The sequence below is a fragment of the Podarcis pityusensis genome (assembly GCF_964106645.2).
Source record: "Podarcis pityusensis genome assembly, chromosome: 13".
In the NCBI taxonomy this organism is placed as follows: Eukaryota; Metazoa; Chordata; class Lepidosauria; order Squamata; family Lacertidae; genus Podarcis; species Podarcis pityusensis.
This window is the reverse complement of record NC_138038.1, coordinates 36,531,714-36,551,365: the sequence shown is the minus strand read 5'-3', so window position 1 is coordinate 36,551,365 and position 19,652 is coordinate 36,531,714. Positions and strand designations below refer to the sequence as shown.

The 19,652-nt window shown below is 45.1% G+C and overlaps 2 protein-coding genes and 1 pseudogene across 7 annotated transcripts in view; 2 read left to right on the top strand and 1 right to left on the bottom strand.

The window, feature by feature from the left end:
- LOC308460881 (T-cell-interacting, activating receptor on myeloid cells protein 1-like) overlaps window positions 1-941 on the top strand; it is a gene marked incomplete at its 3' end in the record, with an annotated part of 68,762 nt that extends 67,821 nt beyond the window's left edge. Inside the window, exon 6 of the mRNA XM_080977414.1 lies at window positions 909-941. Coding sequence (XP_080833540.1) covers window positions 909-941 — 33 coding nt within the window. The remainder of the gene's footprint in view (window positions 1-908) is intronic.
- LOC308460187 (leukocyte immunoglobulin-like receptor subfamily A member 6) lies at window positions 643-18,687 on the top strand. 4 transcript variants are annotated; one of them, XM_080976265.1, is made up of 6 exons: window positions 643-1,199; window positions 2,940-3,230; window positions 4,207-4,491; window positions 6,047-6,337; window positions 8,415-8,602; window positions 16,987-18,687. In XM_080976265.1, exons 1-5 carry the CDS (start codon window positions 1,040-1,042, stop codon window positions 8,570-8,572), a joined length of 1,185 nt encoding a protein of 394 aa, XP_080832391.1. In that variant the 5' UTR covers window positions 643-1,039; the 3' UTR covers window positions 8,573-8,602; window positions 16,987-18,687. The 4 variants fall into 4 exon arrangements, with proteins under 4 accessions (XP_080832391.1, XP_080832392.1, XP_080832389.1 ...); XM_080976263.1 differs by lacking the exon at window positions 16,987-18,687 and adding an exon at window positions 10,524-11,041 and having other exon boundaries at window positions 863-1,199; XM_080976264.1 differs by lacking the exon at window positions 16,987-18,687 and adding an exon at window positions 10,544-11,039 and having other exon boundaries at window positions 864-1,199.
- LOC308460194 (galactoside alpha-(1,2)-fucosyltransferase 2 pseudogene) lies at window positions 14,567-17,974 on the bottom strand (annotated as a pseudogene). Of its 2 annotated transcripts, none has more exons than XR_013991510.1 (2): window positions 17,871-17,974; window positions 14,567-15,701 (listed from the first exon to the last, which is right to left on the bottom strand). The product of XR_013991510.1 is annotated as a galactoside alpha-(1,2)-fucosyltransferase 2 pseudogene (transcript). The 2 variants fall into 2 exon arrangements; XR_013991511.1 differs by lacking the exon at window positions 17,871-17,974 and adding an exon at window positions 17,277-17,352.
- Window positions 18,688-19,652: the final 965 nt, after the last annotated feature.

The window sequence follows — 19,652 nt, the reverse complement described above, 5'->3', positions numbered from 1 at the left end:
CTGATGAGCAGTGCAATGGCTGGGCTGCTTATGGGGGCAGATAGCTGCCAACATATAACACCACTGTAAAAAAAAGCTGCACTGTCTCCCCATCTACTACTGAGCCGGGTTCAAGGTCCTTGTGTTCATCTACAAGGTCCTGGGTATCTTAAGGACCACCTGAACCTTTATATCCAGCTTCACCACGGAGGTCATCTGCATGGGCATCACTGGTCGTCCCCAAAATTGGCAAGGCTCGCCTGACAGCAATATGAAGCTGAGCTTTTAGTGCCATCAGCCCGGTCCTGTGAAATGCCAATAGAGATTCAGTGGGTGCCGGCCAAAAATTATGCAGGCAGGTAAGAACATGTATTTCTGTAACAGCTAATATATGATCTCTGGTTTAAAATTTTACCCAGTTCTTATTCCATATAGGTATTATTGTTGTGAGCTGCTTTGAGTTCTTTTATGCCAATATTTTAAAATAAATAATTTTTTAAAACATACATTGTTTTTTAAATAAATAAATAGGCCCTAATGAATTTTCTTTTGACTAAGCTGAGTTGTTTGGTGGATATCTATGATCAGAATAGGAAGTGGTTGTCACCTGCCCCTTATTCATTGATATGTTCCGTACAGTGGAACCTCGGGTTAAGTACTTAGTTCGTTCCGGAGGTCTGTTCTTAACCTGAAACTGTTCTTAACCCGAAGAACCACTTTAGCTAATGGGGCCTCCTCCTGCCGCTGCGCTGCCACTGCACGGTTTCTGTTCTCATCCTGAAGCAAAGTTCTTAACCCGAGGTACTATTTCTGGGTTAGCGGAGTCTGTAACCTGAAGCGTATGTAACCCGAGGTACCACTGTATGTATCTTAACAGGACTTGGCAACTGGGGAGGGATTTCCCTCCCCTTATATTTTCTTTTGCACAGATCCCAAATTATCCAGACCCAGGATCTTCCTGACACCCGCTGAGCCTGTTTACCCAGGAACAAAAGTCACTATCCATTGCCAAAGCCAAGACATTGCAGCAGCATTCTATTTTAAAAAGGATACAGACCAAATGGTCCCTACGGCCATCAGTAACAACGGGGCCATGGCAAATTTCCACATCAGTAATATAAAGCCGGCACATGCTGGGAACTATATCTGCACTTATCGTCCCAAGCTAGAACTTTTTGTCACCTCACCATCCAGTGATCCTGTGGAGCTGCTTTTCAGAGGTATGTTCTGAGTGTTTAGGTGGAACCAGAAATAATTTCAAGAGTGAAGTTAAGTAAGCTGACAGTAGTATAAGGGTAAGCCCTGATTCCTGGAATCTGATGGGACCCCTTAGACTCTTAAGTTTGCATGGGTAGGCAAACTAAGGCCCGGGGGCCGGATCCGGCCCAATCGCCTTCTAAATCTGGCCCGCGGGCAGTCCGGCAATCAGCATGTTTTTACATGAGTAGAATGTGTCCTTTTATTTAAAATGCATCTTTGGGTTATTTGTGGGGCCTGTCTAGTGTTTTGACATGAGCAGAATGTGTGCTTTTATTTAAAATACATCTCTGGGTTATTTGTGAGGCATAGGAATTCGTTCACTTTTTACCTTCAAAATATAGTCCGGCCCCCCACAAGGTCTAAGGGACAGTGGACTGGCCCACGGCTGAAAAGTTTGCTGACCCCTGCCTTAGAGTTTGATTGATAATATCACATGATATCCCACGCCATAACTCCCACCATGTAAGTCCACCATGACATGTATTTCAGGATCTTGCCTACAGTGAAGGCAGGACTTCATGGACTAATAGGCAGAGTTTTTAAAACCCCTAGCCAATTTGACTTGAGTCACAATAGGGTATCTGATTGGCTTGACTGGGCTATGTGACCCCTCTACAATGATGTCACATCACTGTGGACTAATCAGAGGTTTTAAACCCCCAACCAATCTGCTACTTAATCTGCTAGAACTTTTAGAAGTGCTGGGGCAGCCTCAGTGTGTTGACTCCTAAGAATGTGTCTGGGCATGTAAAGAGGCCATCCTACAGCAAGCCCAAGTTCCCCTTTCCCTGATTGTATGAGGTTGAATACCTCTGCCTATTGGCCCACAATAACCTGCTGTCATTGTGGAGAGGTCACATGACCTCTCCTAAGGCATGGCATGGTGGTCTTAAAGGGTGGTACTTCTGAGGCAGGGCTTCCAGGGTGGCATATCATGTGATCATATATCAAGCTGGCGGATGACGACTAGGGGGTGAGGCTTAAGCATTTGACAGGCAGTAGGACCTTTATACTACTGCTGACAACCAGAAATAGCTGTGGATACCGGTATATGAGTGGGAAATTATTCTGTCTGATATTTACACTGGTCACCTCCATTATTGTTTTGCTAAATATCAGTGCTAGGAAAGTTCATGATGACCACATTCACACATCCCAAAACCATGTGAGAACCAAAACAGAGCCCTCCATTGAAATCCACAATTTTATTAATTTTGCTGTGCAGCTATGCAATCACAATGTGCACAAAAATGCACATATTAGGGTAAAACGTGCCTTAAAGTGCATATATTATTGAAAACAACATACAAAATGCATTATTGTAGGGGAAATCGCTTTGCAAAAATGTGCATATTAGATAAGATTTGTGTTCAGTGCTGATAAATTTTCATGATGGTTTAAAAAAACAAACCACAGCAAACTGATACAAAAAATGTAATGCATTGAATGGAAAATGAGAAAAAGAGAAGCCAAAATTGACAAATTCGGTTAAATATACCAATTGTAGGGAGGGAGGGGAGTCGCGACTCAGCAGAGTCAAAGGGAATGTATGGCATGAATATGGTTTGTTGGAAAAGAATATGTAAGGAAAACAATAAAAATTTACTTGGAAAAAAACCATAATTGACAAATTCACCCAGACATGCCCCAATCACATGGTGACAGTCAGCATCTAAATTCCTTTTTCCTTCTGTGCATAGATGACAGCTTAATAAAACCTTCAATCTCCATCAACCCCAGTGAGTTAGTTGCCCTTGGAGGACAAGTCAATATTGTGTGCACAATTGCATATGGATCTGCACAGTTTTATCTCCATAAGACTGGAGATCCAACACCAAAGTATTCCAGGATGGGTAATTCGAGCACCCACACTTTTTCCATTACCAATATCAGCTTGGAGGACAAAGGGCATTATACTTGCAGCTACATATGTTCAGGAAATTCCTTTTTCATCTCAAAACACAGTGCCCCCCTAGAGCTTCTGGTAACAGGTAAGGCTAGTCCTCCAGCAATCTGCAATATTTGTTTTAGAATGGCCTTTGAAGCTTATTCATTTATTTATCTAGCACTTCTGGTTGTTTATGTTATAAATGTTTAAATGGGAATTTGCTCAGGTGAGCTTGAGAGGTAGCAGTGTTCTCCTGCTCCTGCGTTTTTAACATCACCATGATATGAGGAAATTAAGCAAAGTGAATCTTTCTCCTAGCTATGGGATAACACAATGGCGAGGGAAGGAACAAACTGCAACTGCTCGTTTTCCAGGCTGCTGTTCAGGTGACAGGGCTGGAACCAGAAAGAATAGTTGGCAACTCAACAGAAATGCAGGATTCTTCCCCCGTGCCCTTCTAGAATATTGGGCTAAGTTGGATTTGCCTGGGAAAAGTTCATCACAAAGAGGTCTAAATGTTCTTTCACGTTGAAGACGTGTTAGACTTAGGCCCGTTTAAACAGTATCAAACCACTTTCAACAACCGTGTCTTCCAGCAAAGACTCAAAAGAAAGTGTATTTTGTTAAGGGGGGTTACAGTTGCTAGGAGACCCTTATTCCCATCACGGAGGTACAATTTCCAGAGTGGTTTAACGACCAATACCTTAGAAATCAGTGCATCTTCACAGAGAACTCTGGGAATTGTAGTTCCGTTAGGAGAATCGGTGTCTCCTAAGAACTCTCAGGATCCTTAACAAACTATACTTCCTGGGATTCCCAAGCTGTAATTGTTTAAAGTGGTGCAATACTCCTTTAAACATATAGTGCATGTGAGCCATAAATATGTCTGCACAAAAAATTGCAGCAAGGCATACCTGGTCGAAGAAGCAATGGATGTCCTTTCTCTGGAAATAATATAAACCAGCAGTTATAATCAGATCTCTCCGTAGTGCTGAAGGGACAACAAGAGATCAAGAAAAAAGCAGGGCGATGATAAATGGAGTGGGACTCCTCACCATCCAATCTCTCCCTTTCCACAGATCCCAGTTTACCCAGACCCAGTCTTTCCCTGAGTTCTGTCATTGTCAGTGTGGGAGAAACTGTCTCCCTCCAGTGCCACAGCCAAGACAGGGCCGTGACATTCTATCTTCAAAAGTCTGGAGAAACGAAGCCTCTGCAGCGCCTTGTGACCAGCAGGAACACCGCCAGCTTCACCATCATTGCAGAGCAGGAGCACAATCGAAGCTTTGCCTGTAGTTACCGCCCTTCGTCAGATCTTTTTGTCATCTCAGAGCCCAGTAAGCCTGTGGAGTTTCTAGTTATAGGTAAGGGAGTCGTCATTGCAAGAACCTTCCCCACCCGCTTGCTTCAGCTTTCATTTCTGGTCTGAGCTTGAGCATCAGGCTGGGTGTTTACTAGCACAAGGCACTAGAAGGCTATCTGGAGAGGGCACATAACATGGATTAAACCAGGGATCGGCAAGGTTTACCTCGCCTGGGCCGGTTCACCCTCTGTGGGCTGGATCCCTCGGTGGGCTGGATCGCACACTCACCCCCCCCCACCGCAATTTCCAGCATCTGTGCAGACGTGATTTCCAGCGTCTGCATCTGCACAGACACGATTTCCGGCGTCTGCGCAGACGTGATTTCTGGCATCTGCGCATGTGCAGACCTAATTTACAGCACTGCAGAGGCAAGTCCCCATGCTGCGCTGCGCCGCGCCGGTTTAGTGCAGTGTGAGGGGACTCATGGAGCAGATGGCTCAGTTCAGGGGCAGCTCGGGGGCCAGTTAAACGACCCCCATGGGCTACTTGTGACCCATGGGCCTTAGGTTGCTGACCCCTGGATTAAACAGAGGTTTATTTAATGAGTCCCACTTCCTCGGTGGGAAGATGTAGCGTTTAAAAAACAATAATTCCCCTGCCTGTTCCATATCAGACTTTCCTGGAAAACATCTGGGCTGACTTTGTTAAAGCATGTTTTGCATACTTGGTGACCCCTGTTGGGAATCTGTGTACGTGCAGCTACTCACACAGAGTCAATTAAGGTTTGGCAGACAGCCAGAAAGCAATCTGAAGGAGTAAGTCTGCCTGGTGATAACAGAGACATGGAGACCGCTCCCTGATTGGTCAAGCTCTCTCAAAGGAGTGATAATTAATGGCCTACTAACTGTTAGTTCAGTATTTCAGGTTCAGAGTTCTGTGTGTCAGTGTAGGAAATGTGAGTCGTGTCAGAGAGAGCTAGCAAAAGATCTGTGTTCTGTTCCTGTAAATAGTCCACTGTATATAATAAACACCTAACTACAAGTTCCTGGTTCCTGCTTCATCTATCCTGTCTGCAGCCAAGTCACCAATTGCTTCCGTGGATTCTGCGTTTACTCTGCTAGGTCTGGCTAATGTCCTGCAACTAGTCAGAAAGTTGCGAAACACCAAATAGGTTTTGAAAGGGCTGTAAGTTATCTGCTTTTCTGTGCTTCATGATTTATATGCTCATCTAACAAATACAACTTGTTAAAGTTCCTTTTGAGTGTTCCTTTTACTGCCAGCCTGAATCCAAAAGAATATCTGATAAGACAGCCATTCACTTATTATATTCCACCAGCAAGTGAAAATTTATCTGTTTTGACAAGTATTTGGCAGGCTTTCTCTTTTTATGACTTATTTCATTTTACTTTTTTAAAAAAGTATTCTCTGCTTTGTCTTAAGATAGTTTTGATCTGCTGTTGTTTAGCTTGTTCTATTTCCTTGTGTGCTTGTTTTGAAATATCATATGGCTTCCATTAAAGGGAAAAGCATAATCCCTAATGTAGCTTCCTATCCTGTGGCTGAAGACAGAGCTTATGGTTGTCAACATCTCAATTCCTGTTTCCTTCTGTGCACAGATCGCAGGTTACACACACCAACCATCTCCATTGTTACTAGTCAGCTGATTGCCCCTGGAGCACAAGTCAACATCACGTGTACAACTAATGGTGGACCTGCAAAATTCTATCTCCACAAGGCTGGCGATCCAATGCCAAAACAGTTGGTGAAGGCTCACAATCATGTGGGTATTTTTTCCATTGGCAATATCAGTAGGAAGGATGAAGGGAACTACAGCTGTAGCTATGCATGTTTAGATCGTCCGCTGTTAGTCTCACAACCAAGTAACTTCCTGGAGCTTCTTATAGCAGGTATGTTGTTGTTGTTGTTGTTGTTGTTGTTGTTATATCAGGTATGTTGTTGTTGTTGTTGTTAAAAGCGGGGTGGGGCGATGACAATCAGTGCAGAATACATAAAATGCTCATCCAACAACATCTTTGGAAGTCTGACTCAATCCATTAGAATAATGGTTCCCAATTAGGGGTCCGGGGACCCCTGGGGATCCACAGAACGCACCCAGGGGGTCCACAGCACCACCCCCTGCCAGGGGCTCACTTATCTTGTTAATTGCACAGTGAACTCTGTCTCTATGTTTCCTTGATCCTTCAGCTTTGTGGCTTACCATGCTTTTTGGTATTGGAGGTTATTTAACTTTAATTAAGTCATTAACTCCAGTTGGGTACAAAACATCAAAGTCTCATTTTGGCTTTATCTGGAACAGCAAAGCTTTCCTGCTGGTGTGCCTTTTATATAAAACATAGCATTAAAATCATACAAATCATTAAGCAGCATGTTCAAATCAGCAAGAGGAAGAGAAAATAGTTCTAAGTACTAAAATAATAGTATTTCAAAAGCATTTAAGAACATATTGACATGAAGAAATTAAGAAGGTGAACCCTTTACAGTGGTACCTTTGGTTAAGAACTTAATTTGTTCTAGAGATCCATTCTTAACCCGAAACTGTTCTTAACCTGAGGTACCACTTTAGCTAATGGGGCCTCCCACTGCTACCGCCGCACGATTTCTGTTCTCATCCTGAAGCAAAGTTCTTAACCCAATATACTATTTCTGGGTTAGCAGAGCTGTAGCCTGAAGCATCTGTAACCTGAAGCGTCTGTAACCTGAGGTACCACTGTATTTTCTTGAGTATAAATTGATAGAATAAAAATTTACCTTTTAAATTTCTGGATAGCTGTCAAGGGGCACAGAGGAGGGCCAGTAGCAAGTTTGGCCACTTTACCCAAAAGAGGTGCAGGCAGATCACATACTGTTTTCTGATCTCCCTGTCTTTCCATGTGTGTGCATGTGTCTTTGTGTTTACAACTGACACTTAACGTTCCCTGGCTATGCTCAGTCCTCAGAGCCTAGTTTGTTGATGAAGCTGGGAGGGAATTGTAGTGTCCTGAGAAGTAAACTACAGTTCCCAGAATTCTTTGGAGGAAGCCATGTGCTTTAAATGCATGTTCAAAATGCTTTCAATGTGTGGTGTGGATGTAAACACTTAAGTATTGCATCTGGGAGTGGGTAATGGGAAGCAGCTCCCACTACCAGTGCAGTGTAGATGTTCTTCCCTTCCTCTGATGTATGGACTTTTTGGCTCAGTTTTAACAAATTTACCCCTTTCCACATCCCCTTTTGGTTGCATTGTGGTTTTGGACTATTATGAGTGTGAATACTAAGAGTCTTCTTGTGCATATTTTCTGAGTCAACTGAGCATAGCTGGCATTCCATAACATACAGTTGGAAATCAGGACCACAGAATCACAGGACATGCTGCTGACTATTGCCTAATTATTTAAATTTATTTTCACCACAAACAGTGATGAAGGTGCATCACATATTGTATAGTACCATGGAGAGACCTGATCCAAACAGAGACATTGGATTCTTATCTCATTATACATGATAAACCTATTTTTAGCCATCTCACCCCTTGCTTTTTCCTTAAGACCAACTGCAGTCGTTAACAGTCGTCAACAGGTTTCCACACCTATCAGCCAATGACCCGTTCCCACCACCCTTCTGAGTAATACCCTTCCCCACCCTCTCACTATATATAAGGGTCTGGTGACTTCTGTTTCTGTGTATCTGAAGAAGAGTGCATGCACATGAAAACTCAAACCAGTAACAAACTTAGTTGGTCTCTAAGGTGCTACTGAAGGAATTCTTTTATTTTGAATAGTCCCAGTTAATGCATTTCCGAGGACAGTCGGGAAGTCTGGGATACATAGATATAAAAGCTATTGCACAACTAACTCTTTATGCAGATGTACTTGCCTCTGCTTTCACATCCAGAGCAATGCATCTTGCACATTGTGGTCTGTTGGAATAGACAGTTGGTGGGATCAGTGGATTAAAGTCTCCCTGTTCATTTGCTTATGTGCACAGGTCCTCACACCTCCAATCCGGGGACTTCTGAGCCTCCAGATTATACCCTGATCAACATAATTAGATTTGCCATAGGAAGTCTGATCCTCTTCTTCCTCACATATGTCATAATCAGAGACCAGCAGCTCCAAAGGAAACATGGCCTTAAAGTGAGATGACTCTCCTCCTGGAGGAAACATGGATTTAAGGTGAGATTACCGTATGTTCCAGCGTACAAGATGCCTTTTTCTCCCTGGAAAATCACCCCAAAAGTCAGGGGTCGTCTTATACGCCGGGTATACACGTTGGGAAGGAGGAGAGGGAGCTGGTGAGCAGAGGTGCCCTGTCTGCCATTGCTCCTCCTCCCTCTCCACAGAAGGGGACGCGGAAAGTCCTTCCGAGGGCGGCGCTCACCTGCCCGCCTGCCAAACGCCTCGCCTTGGGCTGCTGCGATGGCAGAGGCAGCGGAGGGGTGTGTGCTCTGCCCCTGGCGGTGCTCAAACTCTATAACTCTAAAACTCTAAAATTAAACAGCAAAAGTTGGGGGTCGTCTTATACGCCCAGTCGCCTAATACGCCGGAATCTATGGTACTCTTCCACTTCCTGGTTCCACATTGGTTCCTTTGAATTTCCAAACAAGGTCTGAACTTAATCTCAGACCCTCCAAGTGTCCCTATTTTCCAGGGACAGTCATGTATTTACAGAAACCATCTAGGTTTCTAATTTGATCCTGGAATATCCTGCTTTACCTTAGGATGTCCCTATTTTCATCGGGGAAATGTTGGAGGGTATAGAATTAGGCAACCCCTGAGTCAAGGAGATAAGTAACTATACAACCTTTAGAAGACATCTGAAGGCAGCTCTGTATAAGGAAGTTTTCTTTAATGTTTAATGTTTTATTATGTTTTTATCTGTTGAAAGTCACTCAGAGTAGCTGGGGCAACCCAGTCAGGTGGGCGGAGTATAAATAATCAAATTTTTATTATTATGGAATAGGGCGTTCCTATTTTCATCAGAGAAATGTTGCAGGGTATGTAATCTTCAAGGGACTTTTTGCATTTGCCCACTGTTCATATACTTTTCATTTTGAAAGAAAGGTCCAGGTTTAGTCACATCCCTTAGCTTCACTGGTGAAAAGCTCCAGGATGCAAATCACAGGTGCAAGTCAGATAAGACAGTTGAGAAGAGGGAGGTAGATTAAAGGTCTGATACAGTAGAAGGCTGATCCTTATTTTGCTTGGTATACATTGAAAGAAACATACAAATAATTTCATGCATTCAAGGGAGCTGTGGGCTAGCTTGTGTTTCTCTTATCACATCAGCCACCACTCCTTGCCATGACTATGGGACAATCACCCTCCAAAGCCAAAGGACTTGCAAACACAATTTTTGATATTACATGGGTATCACATGTTCAAAGAAAGAAAACACCAACCGGTTGACTTCCAGAAGCCCATGGACACTACTTACAAGCCTCTTTGTATCCCATCTATTATCCTTATCCACCCTGGTGCCTCTATCCCTTTCTGTGCTCAGGAAGTCCCCAGGAATGGATGGAGTAGGAATAACAATGACACCATCCGTCCAGTGTTGATTTTAGGCAAACTTCCCAATGAATGGCAGCTTAGCCCCCTCTTGTCCCCCCTCAAGTTATGCACACAGCTCAGCCTCTAATGCCAGTGTCTAGTTAATCCGGGTTGGGGAAAAAACCCTCTATTGTTACTATTGGAACGTGGGTGGTGCCTTGGTCTGAAACACTGAGCCTCTTGGGCTTGCCGATCAGAAGGTCAGCGGTTCAAATCTGCACAACAGGGTGACCTCCTGTTGCTCGGTCCCAGCTCCTGCCAACCTAGCAGTTCGAAAGCACACCAGTGAAAGTAGATAAATAGGTACTGCTGCATTGGGAAGGTAAATGGCATTTCCGTGCGCTCTGGTTTCTGTCATGGTGTTCCATTGTGCCAGGAGCGGTTTAGTCATGCTGGCCACATGACCCAGAAAGAGCTGTCTGTCTGCTCACTCGGCCTGAAAGCAAGATGAGCGCTGCAACCCCATAGTCGCCTTTGACAGGACTTAACCGTCCAGGGGTCCTTTACCTGTTGTTATCTCATGCCTTTTCCACTATATTTACAGGATATTTATACTGCCCTTAGATTTTGATGTGCAAAAGTACAAGAGATGTTGAAATCACTGGCCAAGAAGCCAAGTAAATATAGCTCCACAAGTCCACCATGATGACAAGATATTTTCTCAAGACATACAACGACAATATGAGATTATTCTTTTTTCAACACTCAGGCATATCAGATGCACCACCACATGAAGCAGGCTGATAAGCAAGCTTCTTCTTCTTGTCACTGGCTACAACCTATGAATTGGAGGGTTTCCCCCAATTCATCAGTCTTCAGTTGATCTATTACAAAAAGCACGTTTTAATTATTGGGGCTGCTCTTCAAGGCACCGTGTGTTTATTCTCTTTGGTTTAATTTATATTTTGTAATGGTGTTTATTTTACCAGTATTTGATGTCATTGTGTTTTAGATTTGTTACTCTTAAACTGTATTTAAAAAATAATAATAAAGATGGGGTTTTCTTCTCAGTTTGTGTTATTTCATCCATTACATTGTATAATACTTTACACTGCTTCATAATCTCAAAAAAGTAGATAGTCTGAGAAACTGTGGCTTCGGGACTGTTGTAGGCCTTAGTTTTGTCATATATATGGCCGGAATCTTTTGATTTCTTTGTTGCTGCCTACGTGCCCTATACAGGGCAGCGAATATTTCAGTTTACAAGGCTCCATGTCCTTTTGATTTTAATTTTAAATTTTTATTGGAATTTTATTTACAACATAACACAACCCCCCACCCCCATTACACAAATCCACCCTCATTAAATGTGAACATAACATACAATGAGCATAACATACAACAATACAAACAACCAAATAAAAAACTTCCTTATCATGCCCTTTTGAATCAAGCTAGAATGAATAAGACACTGAGGAGCTCACTTGGTTAGAGTCTCACATAATCCTCTAGGACCACTCTTTATATCTTTCTATGGGTGAGAGCTACCTATAGAAAATAACTGAGAAATACCTGGCTGGGGAACAGGTATTCACGCCACACACACACACCCCCCCCACCAAGCAGGACAACAGCAGGATCTTGAGATAATACTCTTCGTAACTCAGTTTTTGCTTCACGTGATAAATGTTGATTTTTTAAAAAAATGTTTCTATACATTTAACAGCATGAAGCATTCATAGGGAGTCCAAGCCATCTGCATGTCACCGAGTGCTGCATTTAGACTGGAAGGGGCAATTTAAGCAGCCTAAGGTAAAGGTAAAGGGACCCCTGGCCATTAGGTCCAGTCGTGACCGACTCTGGGGTTGCGGCGCTCATCTCGCTTTACTGGCCGAGGGAGCCGGCATACAGCTTCTGGGTCATGTGGCCAGCATGACTAAGCCGCTTCTGGCGAACCAGAGCAGCGCACGGAAATGCCGTTTACCTTCCCGCTGGAGCGGTACCTATTTATCTACTTGCACTTTGACATGCTTTCGAACTGCTAGGTTGGCAGGAAGAAGAAGAAGAAGAGTTTGGATTTGATATCCTGCCTTTCACTCCCCTTCAGGAGTCTCAAAGCGGCTAACATTCTCCTTTCCCTTCCTCCCCCACAACAAACACTCTGTGAGGTGAGTGGGGCTGAGAGACTTCAAAGAAGTGTGACTGGTCCAAGGTCACCCAGCAGCTGCATGTGGAGGAGCGGAGACGCGAACCCGGTTCCCCAGATTAAGAGACTACCGCTCTTAACCACTACACCACACTGGCTGGGTGGAGCAGGGACCGAGCAACGGGAGCTCACCCCATCGCGGGGATTCGAACCACCGACCTTCTGACTGGCAAGTCCTAGGCTCTGTGGTTTAACTCACAGCGCCACCCTATAACATGGGAGGTGTTTCAGTGCTTTACAATCACAGTGTCCAGGGCTCCTGCCCTCAAGTGAAGCTGCCACAGTTTGAAAGGGTAAACAAACCAACCCCTGTAATTGTAATTGTTTCTGGCCAGCGTGTTGCTTTTGATCTTGTGGACAGTTTGAAAGGGCACAGTGCTCTGATTTGGATTTCATCATAACCTTGGGCACACGAGAATGGCCTCAAGTGATTCCCACTTTCTTTGCTACGGACCTATGCAAGATTTGACAAGTATGAGGGGTTTCGGTGTTAATTCAGACAACTCGCCCAAAAGATCTGGTGCTACTGGGTTTAGAGACTAGTAGTTCCTGCTCAGAGAACTTTGTGGGAAGTTTGAATTGCAATTATATGCTCGGATCCAGGGGATGTGAGACCCTTTGACAAGTGATCCTGACTCAAGGACATTCTTTAAGAGGTCACTACAAGAAAGACCGGGATGCGGGTGGCGCTGTGGGTAAAACCTCAGCACCTAGGGCTTGCCGATCGCATGGTTGGCGGTTCGAATCCCTGCGGCGGGGTGAGCTCCCGTCTTTCGGTCCCAGCTCCTGCCCACCTAGCAGTTCGAAAGCACCCTAAGTGCAAGTAGATAAATAGGTACCGCTTTACAGCGGGAAGGTAAACGGCGTTTCCGTGTGCTGCACTGGTGCTGGCTCACCAGAGCAGCTTCGTCACGCTGGCCACGTGACCCGGAAGTGTCTCCGGACAGCGCTGGCCCCCAGCCTCTTAAGTGAGATGGGCGCACAACCCTAGAGTCGGACACGACTGGCCCATACAGGCAGGGGTACCTTTACCTTACAAGAAAGACCTGTAGGTTTGGGGTAATCCAGGTATTGCCATCTGGGGATTGCAATGCTGAAAGGAAAACAAGAAAATAATCAAAATGGCAACTTGGACTGGGGACTGTTTGTGAGCAATTGCATCTCCTACCAATGGAAGTGAGAACTGCGATGTCCCTGCTGCCTATTAAAATTGCAACCAGTCACTGCTAGCTGATCATAAAACAATGTTGGCACACTAACAAATGGGAGAGTCTGCTTGGTCAAATGGCAAATGAGTCTTTAAATCTGAACGTTACAATGCAGTAAAATCCAACTGCTATTCACTAGGGATGGGCAAATCTGGAAATTTTGGGTTCTCACCTTTCCAGGCTTAGTTTGGTTCTCCAAATTTCTCTATGTGGTTTTTTAAAAAGGCAACAGGCAGATGGCTTGTGATGCAAAGGACTGTTCAAGATGGTGAGATGAGAGTAAGTGGCAATGGGAAAAAGGCTGAGAAAGATGAAGGAAGTCAGGATGGAGGACAAAAGAACTGCAGGAAGGGAGTTGGAGAAAAAAGCAGCAGCAGGTGACAAAGAGAGAAAGGAGGTGCTGAAAGTTAGGGAAAGTGAGAAAATGACAGAAAGGATTTTTTAGATAAGCAAATGCAAAGCTAATGGTGATGGTCACTTACCCTCACAAAAGAAATGGTCCCAGAAATCAAAGTGAGGATGCAACCACTGAAAGGCTTCAAAAGTTTGACCAATAATACATGAAATATTGGTTCACTTGCGTTGGGGGAAAAAATCATGCCAATATCCCTGTGTGTGATATGTGGTATATCCTAGTGCTATTAATTTTAAATTAAAAGTGAAAGTGTAGAAGTGAGTCCCTTGTTCTGGGTCTGGACTGGATGAAGACCACTGTTCTAGAGACTATTGTCTCTTTGACAACCCCTCAAGTAGAGTTGTGTGCCTTGTTGTTGTTGTTGTTGTTGTTGTTGTTTTATCTTACAACTTACTGCTACTTCTTCATAATAAAACTCCTAATTAAAACATGATTTTAATATAATTTTAATAGGCCTCACATAACTTCCCAGGGAATTATTCAGAATTCGCCTACAGTATTTAGCCAAATGCCTGAACCCACCTTGAAGCAAAAACTTAACATGAAAGTTCAAACACAAGGAAATAAACAACTATCTGACTTTTAGAAGACATCTGAAGGCAGCCCTGTTCAGGGAAGTTTTTAATGTTTGATGTTTCATTGTGTTTTTAATATTCTGTTGGAAGCTGCCCAGAGTGGCTGGGGAGGCCTGGCCAGATGGGTGGCATATAAGTAAATTATTATTATTAATTATTATTATTATTATTATTATTATTATTATTATTATTATTTCTCAGGGGAATCACTCAATGCAAGTATCTAATTAGACATGAATTAGCAAAAATCTGCTCAAGCTTCTGGCTTCTGGACTTATGTTATGTGGAAATTGATCAATAAAAAATATTTAAAAAAGAAAAAAGAGAAGGTTTCTTGGATAGCAGAGGGGACAGGTCTGCTGGAATCCCAATCCATTCAGGTAAAAACAGTGTTGAGAGATTGAAGACCTTAAGGTAGTGAGAGTCTGGGAGGGTGTAGTTGGCCAAGTAGACGGTCTCCCCACCAGCCAGGTAGCCGGCCCAGCGGCCAAAAGTGCCAATTGTCATTATTGTGTGGTTGCAATGAACAAGGAGAGCAAAATCCCTCTCTGGAGAGGACTCGTGCCCATCCCCAGAAAAATAAACATCCCCCCTGGAGGCATTGATGTTTTCTTTGCACCACTCCATCCCATTGCTGGTCACCACAAAGATGGGATTGGGGTACTTCTCTCTGAAATAGTTCATGGCTTTCTCCAAATAGCCTCTGTCAGCCACCACACCTTTCCAGGTGGGCATCACATGAACATAATCCCCTCTGCGGACATGCACGCCAACATATGTCACCTCCTGGCGCTGCCCCCGTAGCTCCTGAAGATATTGATTGGCTTCTTCCTTGATGTGGTCATGGAAGGAGAACTGCTGAAGTATCTCTTGGCGGATATGGTGATAAAAAGTGTAAGACCATGGGTAGCCCGTCAGCCGGACGTACTTGCCTTTGATGTGTTTATAACTCTCTGACATCCAACTTCGCAGAGGGAAGTCCTTCCAGCGGATCTTTTTATCCACTTCAGCACTGATCACTGGTAAAGTGATTCGGAACATTGGTGACAGGTACTTGTGCATGGCGGGATAAATACAGGCTTGATGTCCATTCATCTTGGCTAAGGCATAGAGGGTGGCATATTCCCCCATCTGGTTTCCCAAACGGCCATCAGATTTCACTGTCCATATGCCACTATCTGTTATCTTACAGGATAATGCATGTGGGAAATTGGATGCATTCTTGAAGCTGATGTTCCACCACTGATATGGCATCTTGTCATATAGGTGAAAGAATGCAGAGAGGGACAGGAGACCGAAAATGTAGAGGAAGAATAAGAGGGCAGGTTGACTGAAGGAACATCTTTGTGGGAGATGCATAGCTGCACAATAGGAACACCTAAAGGAAGTGCAAAGTAGAGTGAAAAGACAGGTGGTATCTACACACAGATCACAACCACTGATATATGTCAGTGGTGACTTGGACTGTGTTGCCACACTTCCTATGATACATGTTTATGTGGAAGCAAATCCTGTTGACTTCAATGAAACTTACATCTTTGTTCTATTTGAAGTCAAAGTTTCTTTTGGCAACTACACCATTTTATTGATCTGACCCTCTCTGCTTCTGTTAGAGGCAGGACAGGGGCGCTGACTTGTCCCCCCTCATTGAGAGGTTCCCCATCCCCTGCCGCCCCCAGGCAAGTGCTGGCATGTTGGATGGGGGTGGGACTGTGCTCAGCCCGGGGGTAACCTGTGAAGCGTGGTCCAGGAGCGGTCCAGAATCTGAAGGTTCCGCTAGGCATCAGTCCGACAAGGCCAAGGCAGGACACAAGGCAGGAAACCAGGCAAGGACAGGTACAGCATCTCAGGCAGGATCTGGCATATTGCAATGTTGCTCCCGCAACCTGGGGCGGGGTCCGACAGCCTTTTATCTTTGTCGGAGTAACGGCCGGTCCTGATCCCCCGGCGACTCACCTCCCTGTTTTGCCCAAAGGCGAGCACTCCTCCTGCGAGTACTCAGGTCTCTCCTTCTCTCAGACCTTAGTCTCTGCAGCTCGGGAGATGTCGGTGGGTTACTAGACCCAGGGGCTGCCTCAGCCTCCTCTGACCCAACTGGTAGTGGAGCAGCTTTAAGTGATGGCCTAGCTGAAGGCAATGAGGTAATCCCTGCATCTGGAGCCAGAACAGGCTCAGACCCCTGACTTGGCCCAGCTGGTGTTTGTTGCAGGGGAACCTGTGCAGACTGGAACTCTTCAGGGTCAGGCTCCAGACTTGGTTCAGATGATGCCTGAGGCAAAGGATACGGTGCAGACTGAGACTCCCCTGGCTCCGAATCCGAGCCCGAGTCCCAGGCCATCACAGGGACATGCAGAGGGCGATTTTCATCCTCTGTGCTGCCCGTTGCTGATGGGTGAGCACTGGCCCATTGGGTGGGAGGCCCCCCATCACCACAGGGTGACATGCCAGGCGGGGCCAGGATGGGTCATGTGATGTCATGTGACTTACCCCCCTCTCAATGCGGGGGGTAAGTCGATGCCCCTGTCTTACAGAGGGTCTAATTCGTAAAATGGTGTAGTCATCATGGCATGCATGTACCAGAAAACAACAAGAAGTAAAATAATTTAGACTGAGATCTGCACGTTCCCTCTTTCTTCCTACTCATTTAGCCATCCTCCTTAAAGGGCATTATTAATTCATATCTACAGTGGAACCTCGACTTATGTACAGCTCTACTTATGTACGATTCTAGTTACGACCTTCAGTCGGTGCTTCGACTTATGAACTTTCCTCTAGATACGAGCAGAGGCCTTGCCAACAGCCCAGAGCTCACCCGGCTGGCTGCGGAGCAGCGCTGAGGCGGCTGCTGCCAGGGAGAGAGCCCCCACCCCACCCACAAAGCTCTGGAATAGGTGCTGCCTGCAAGGGGCACAGCAGGGCGCACTGCAGCCCCAAACCCCACTGAGGAACTAACCTGAGGAAGTCCAGAGAAGAACCTGGCCTGGCAAGAAAAAAAGTGACCCTGGCCGAAGTGAATCAGCCCTTTACTGACCCTTGCCCAACCCCCAAATGCCGTTTTAGGGGGTGTTTTACATCGTCTAGAACGGATCAATTCACTTTTCCATTACTTTCTATGGAAAAGTGCGCCTCTACTTATGTACGTTTCTAGTTATGACCTGACATCCGGAAGGGATTATGGTTGTAAGTAGATGTTCCACTATAGTTAATATGTAGCCCCCTAGAACGATACGTATTTAGAATTCCAGCCTTATAGACTAGGAGGAACAACTGCAATGGCTGGACTTTGGGGGTGCAATTCATTGGATGGAAATGTGATGTCTCTGTTTCTCAGCTTAACCTGCCAAACAACACTCCATTCTCTCCATTGTTCAACTTCTCTTGCACCTAGACTTTCCTTCCTTTTGGTCTTCTCTCTCTCTCTCTCTCTCTCTCTCTCTCTCTCTCTCTCTCACACACACACACACACACACACACACACACAGCAAAGAGATCACCCAGCACTATCCCTCAGCTGCTGATAATTGAAGGATTAAACTGGAGAACTAACCTGCAGTGACTCTCCAAAGGTGTTCTATCAGGTCAGAATTCAGGAAAAGTCAAGCTTTGTTTTCTCTGCCTGTATGTGGGATTGGGAGTCGCGCTCCCTGGATACTGCAATAGTATAAGGAAGGGCCATGGGTAATTGCTTTACACTGACTGCTGTTAACATAATTTTTACAAGTGAGTTTGACTTCTGTACAGACTCTTCATGAAACCCATGCAGGTCATAATGTGCGATTGGACTTCAGAACTCCTCATGACTTCCTGCTCGGGTGTTTTCTGTATGCAAATTAAGCAAAAAAAGAAAGAAGTCCATATATTCACTCATCTATTTATACATACACACAAACACACACCTACACCATCCTGCTTCTATAGACCGCAGGACAGTTTAAGGCATAGAACATAATAAACCAGGGATCCTCAAAGTTTTTGAACAGGGGGCCAGTTCACTGTCCCTGTACATTGTTGGGGGCTGGACTATAGTTTTAAAAAGATGTGAACGAATATTTAACTCACCCACTTTTGATGGTTTGTGGCTGTGGCACTTGCCCATTCTTTGGGGATACATTTGTATTGAGAGAGAGAGAGAAAGGGTTAATAGGCTGACCAATAAGAAAGCCCGGAAGTGGAGCCTACCTGATTTTGAGGCTCAGCCAGAGGTTTAAACAGTTAGTTCGGTTGGTTCTTTGGGGAGGGGGGAGATAGAGGAGTCAGAGTGAGTTAGAGACAGGGACAAGACTGAGAGGGAATAGAGTGACAGCGTTTCGAATATATTTTAAAACTTGTTTGTGTTTGAAATCAACTTTAATCTTCATTGTTAACTCTACCTGACTGAGACTCAATTCACCAAGAACCCTGGGTTTCCCCCCACAAAATTGGTGGCAGTGGAAGAATAAAGTACAGTGGTACCTCGGGTTACATACGCTTCAGGTTACACACCCCACTAACCCAGAAATAGTGCTTCAGGTTAAGAACTTTGCTTCAGGATGAGAACAGAAATCGGGCTCCAGCTGCGCGGTGGCAACAGGAGGCCCCATTAGCTAAAGTGGTGCTTCAGGTTAAGAACAGTTTCAGGTTAAGAACGGACCTCCGGAATGAATTAAGTACTTAACCCGAGGTACCACTGTAGTGGTGTACAGGTCAATAGTCTGTGAAATGACCAGGGGCTCTGTATGAACGCCACAATGGCCTTCCCATTCCCCATTCTGTGGCATGAGTGGTTGTGTGTTGCGTTCTGGTGGGTGAGCAAATTTCAGAATCCCCCCCCCAAACAATCAAGCAGCCAATGCCGAAAATCGCTCACCCACTGTAACGAAGCACGAACCTGAGATTGTAAGCGGCGATTGGCCGCTTGATTGTTGGGGGGGCGGGGAATGCTGAAAATCGCTCACCCGCCGGAACGCAGCACACAACCACTGGCGGCGAGCGCGAGGAGGAGGAGTCCAAGAGCGACCCTCCCAGGAGGCACCCTATTGGTCAGCGCTGAAGCCCATCAGACTCATTGCGGCGCTCGAATTGGCCCTTTCCGCGTTAGACAGCGGCGGGTTCTGCAATGGCCGGGCGGGCCGGGTTCAGGACCCTGGCGGGCCAGATCCCTGTCTCTCACGCAAGGTCCTTCCACCAACCATGTGTGTCTAATCCTTGGACCCCAATAATGACCCAGAGCAGAGGACACCAGTGGGGGGGGGGGGGAGAAAGAGAAGAAAGAGGGGGGACAAAGAAAAGGAGAAGAAAAGGGGATTTCTGATTTTCTGTCTGTCAGTTACATAAAAGAAATTATTCAAAA

Excerpts from the sequence above, each read along its gene's own strand:
- LOC308460187 (XM_080976265.1), top strand. The coding sequence starts at position 1,040 with ATGGTCCCTACGGCCATCAGTAACAACGGGGCCATGGCAAATTTCCAC. Across the intron at positions 3,231-4,206 it reads CCTAGAGCTTCTGGTAACAG|ATCCCAGTTTACCCAGACCC; the intron begins GTAAGGCTAGTC and ends CCCTTTCCACAG. Across the intron at positions 6,338-8,414 it reads CCTGGAGCTTCTTATAGCAG|GTCCTCACACCTCCAATCCG; the intron begins GTATGTTGTTGT and ends TTATGTGCACAG.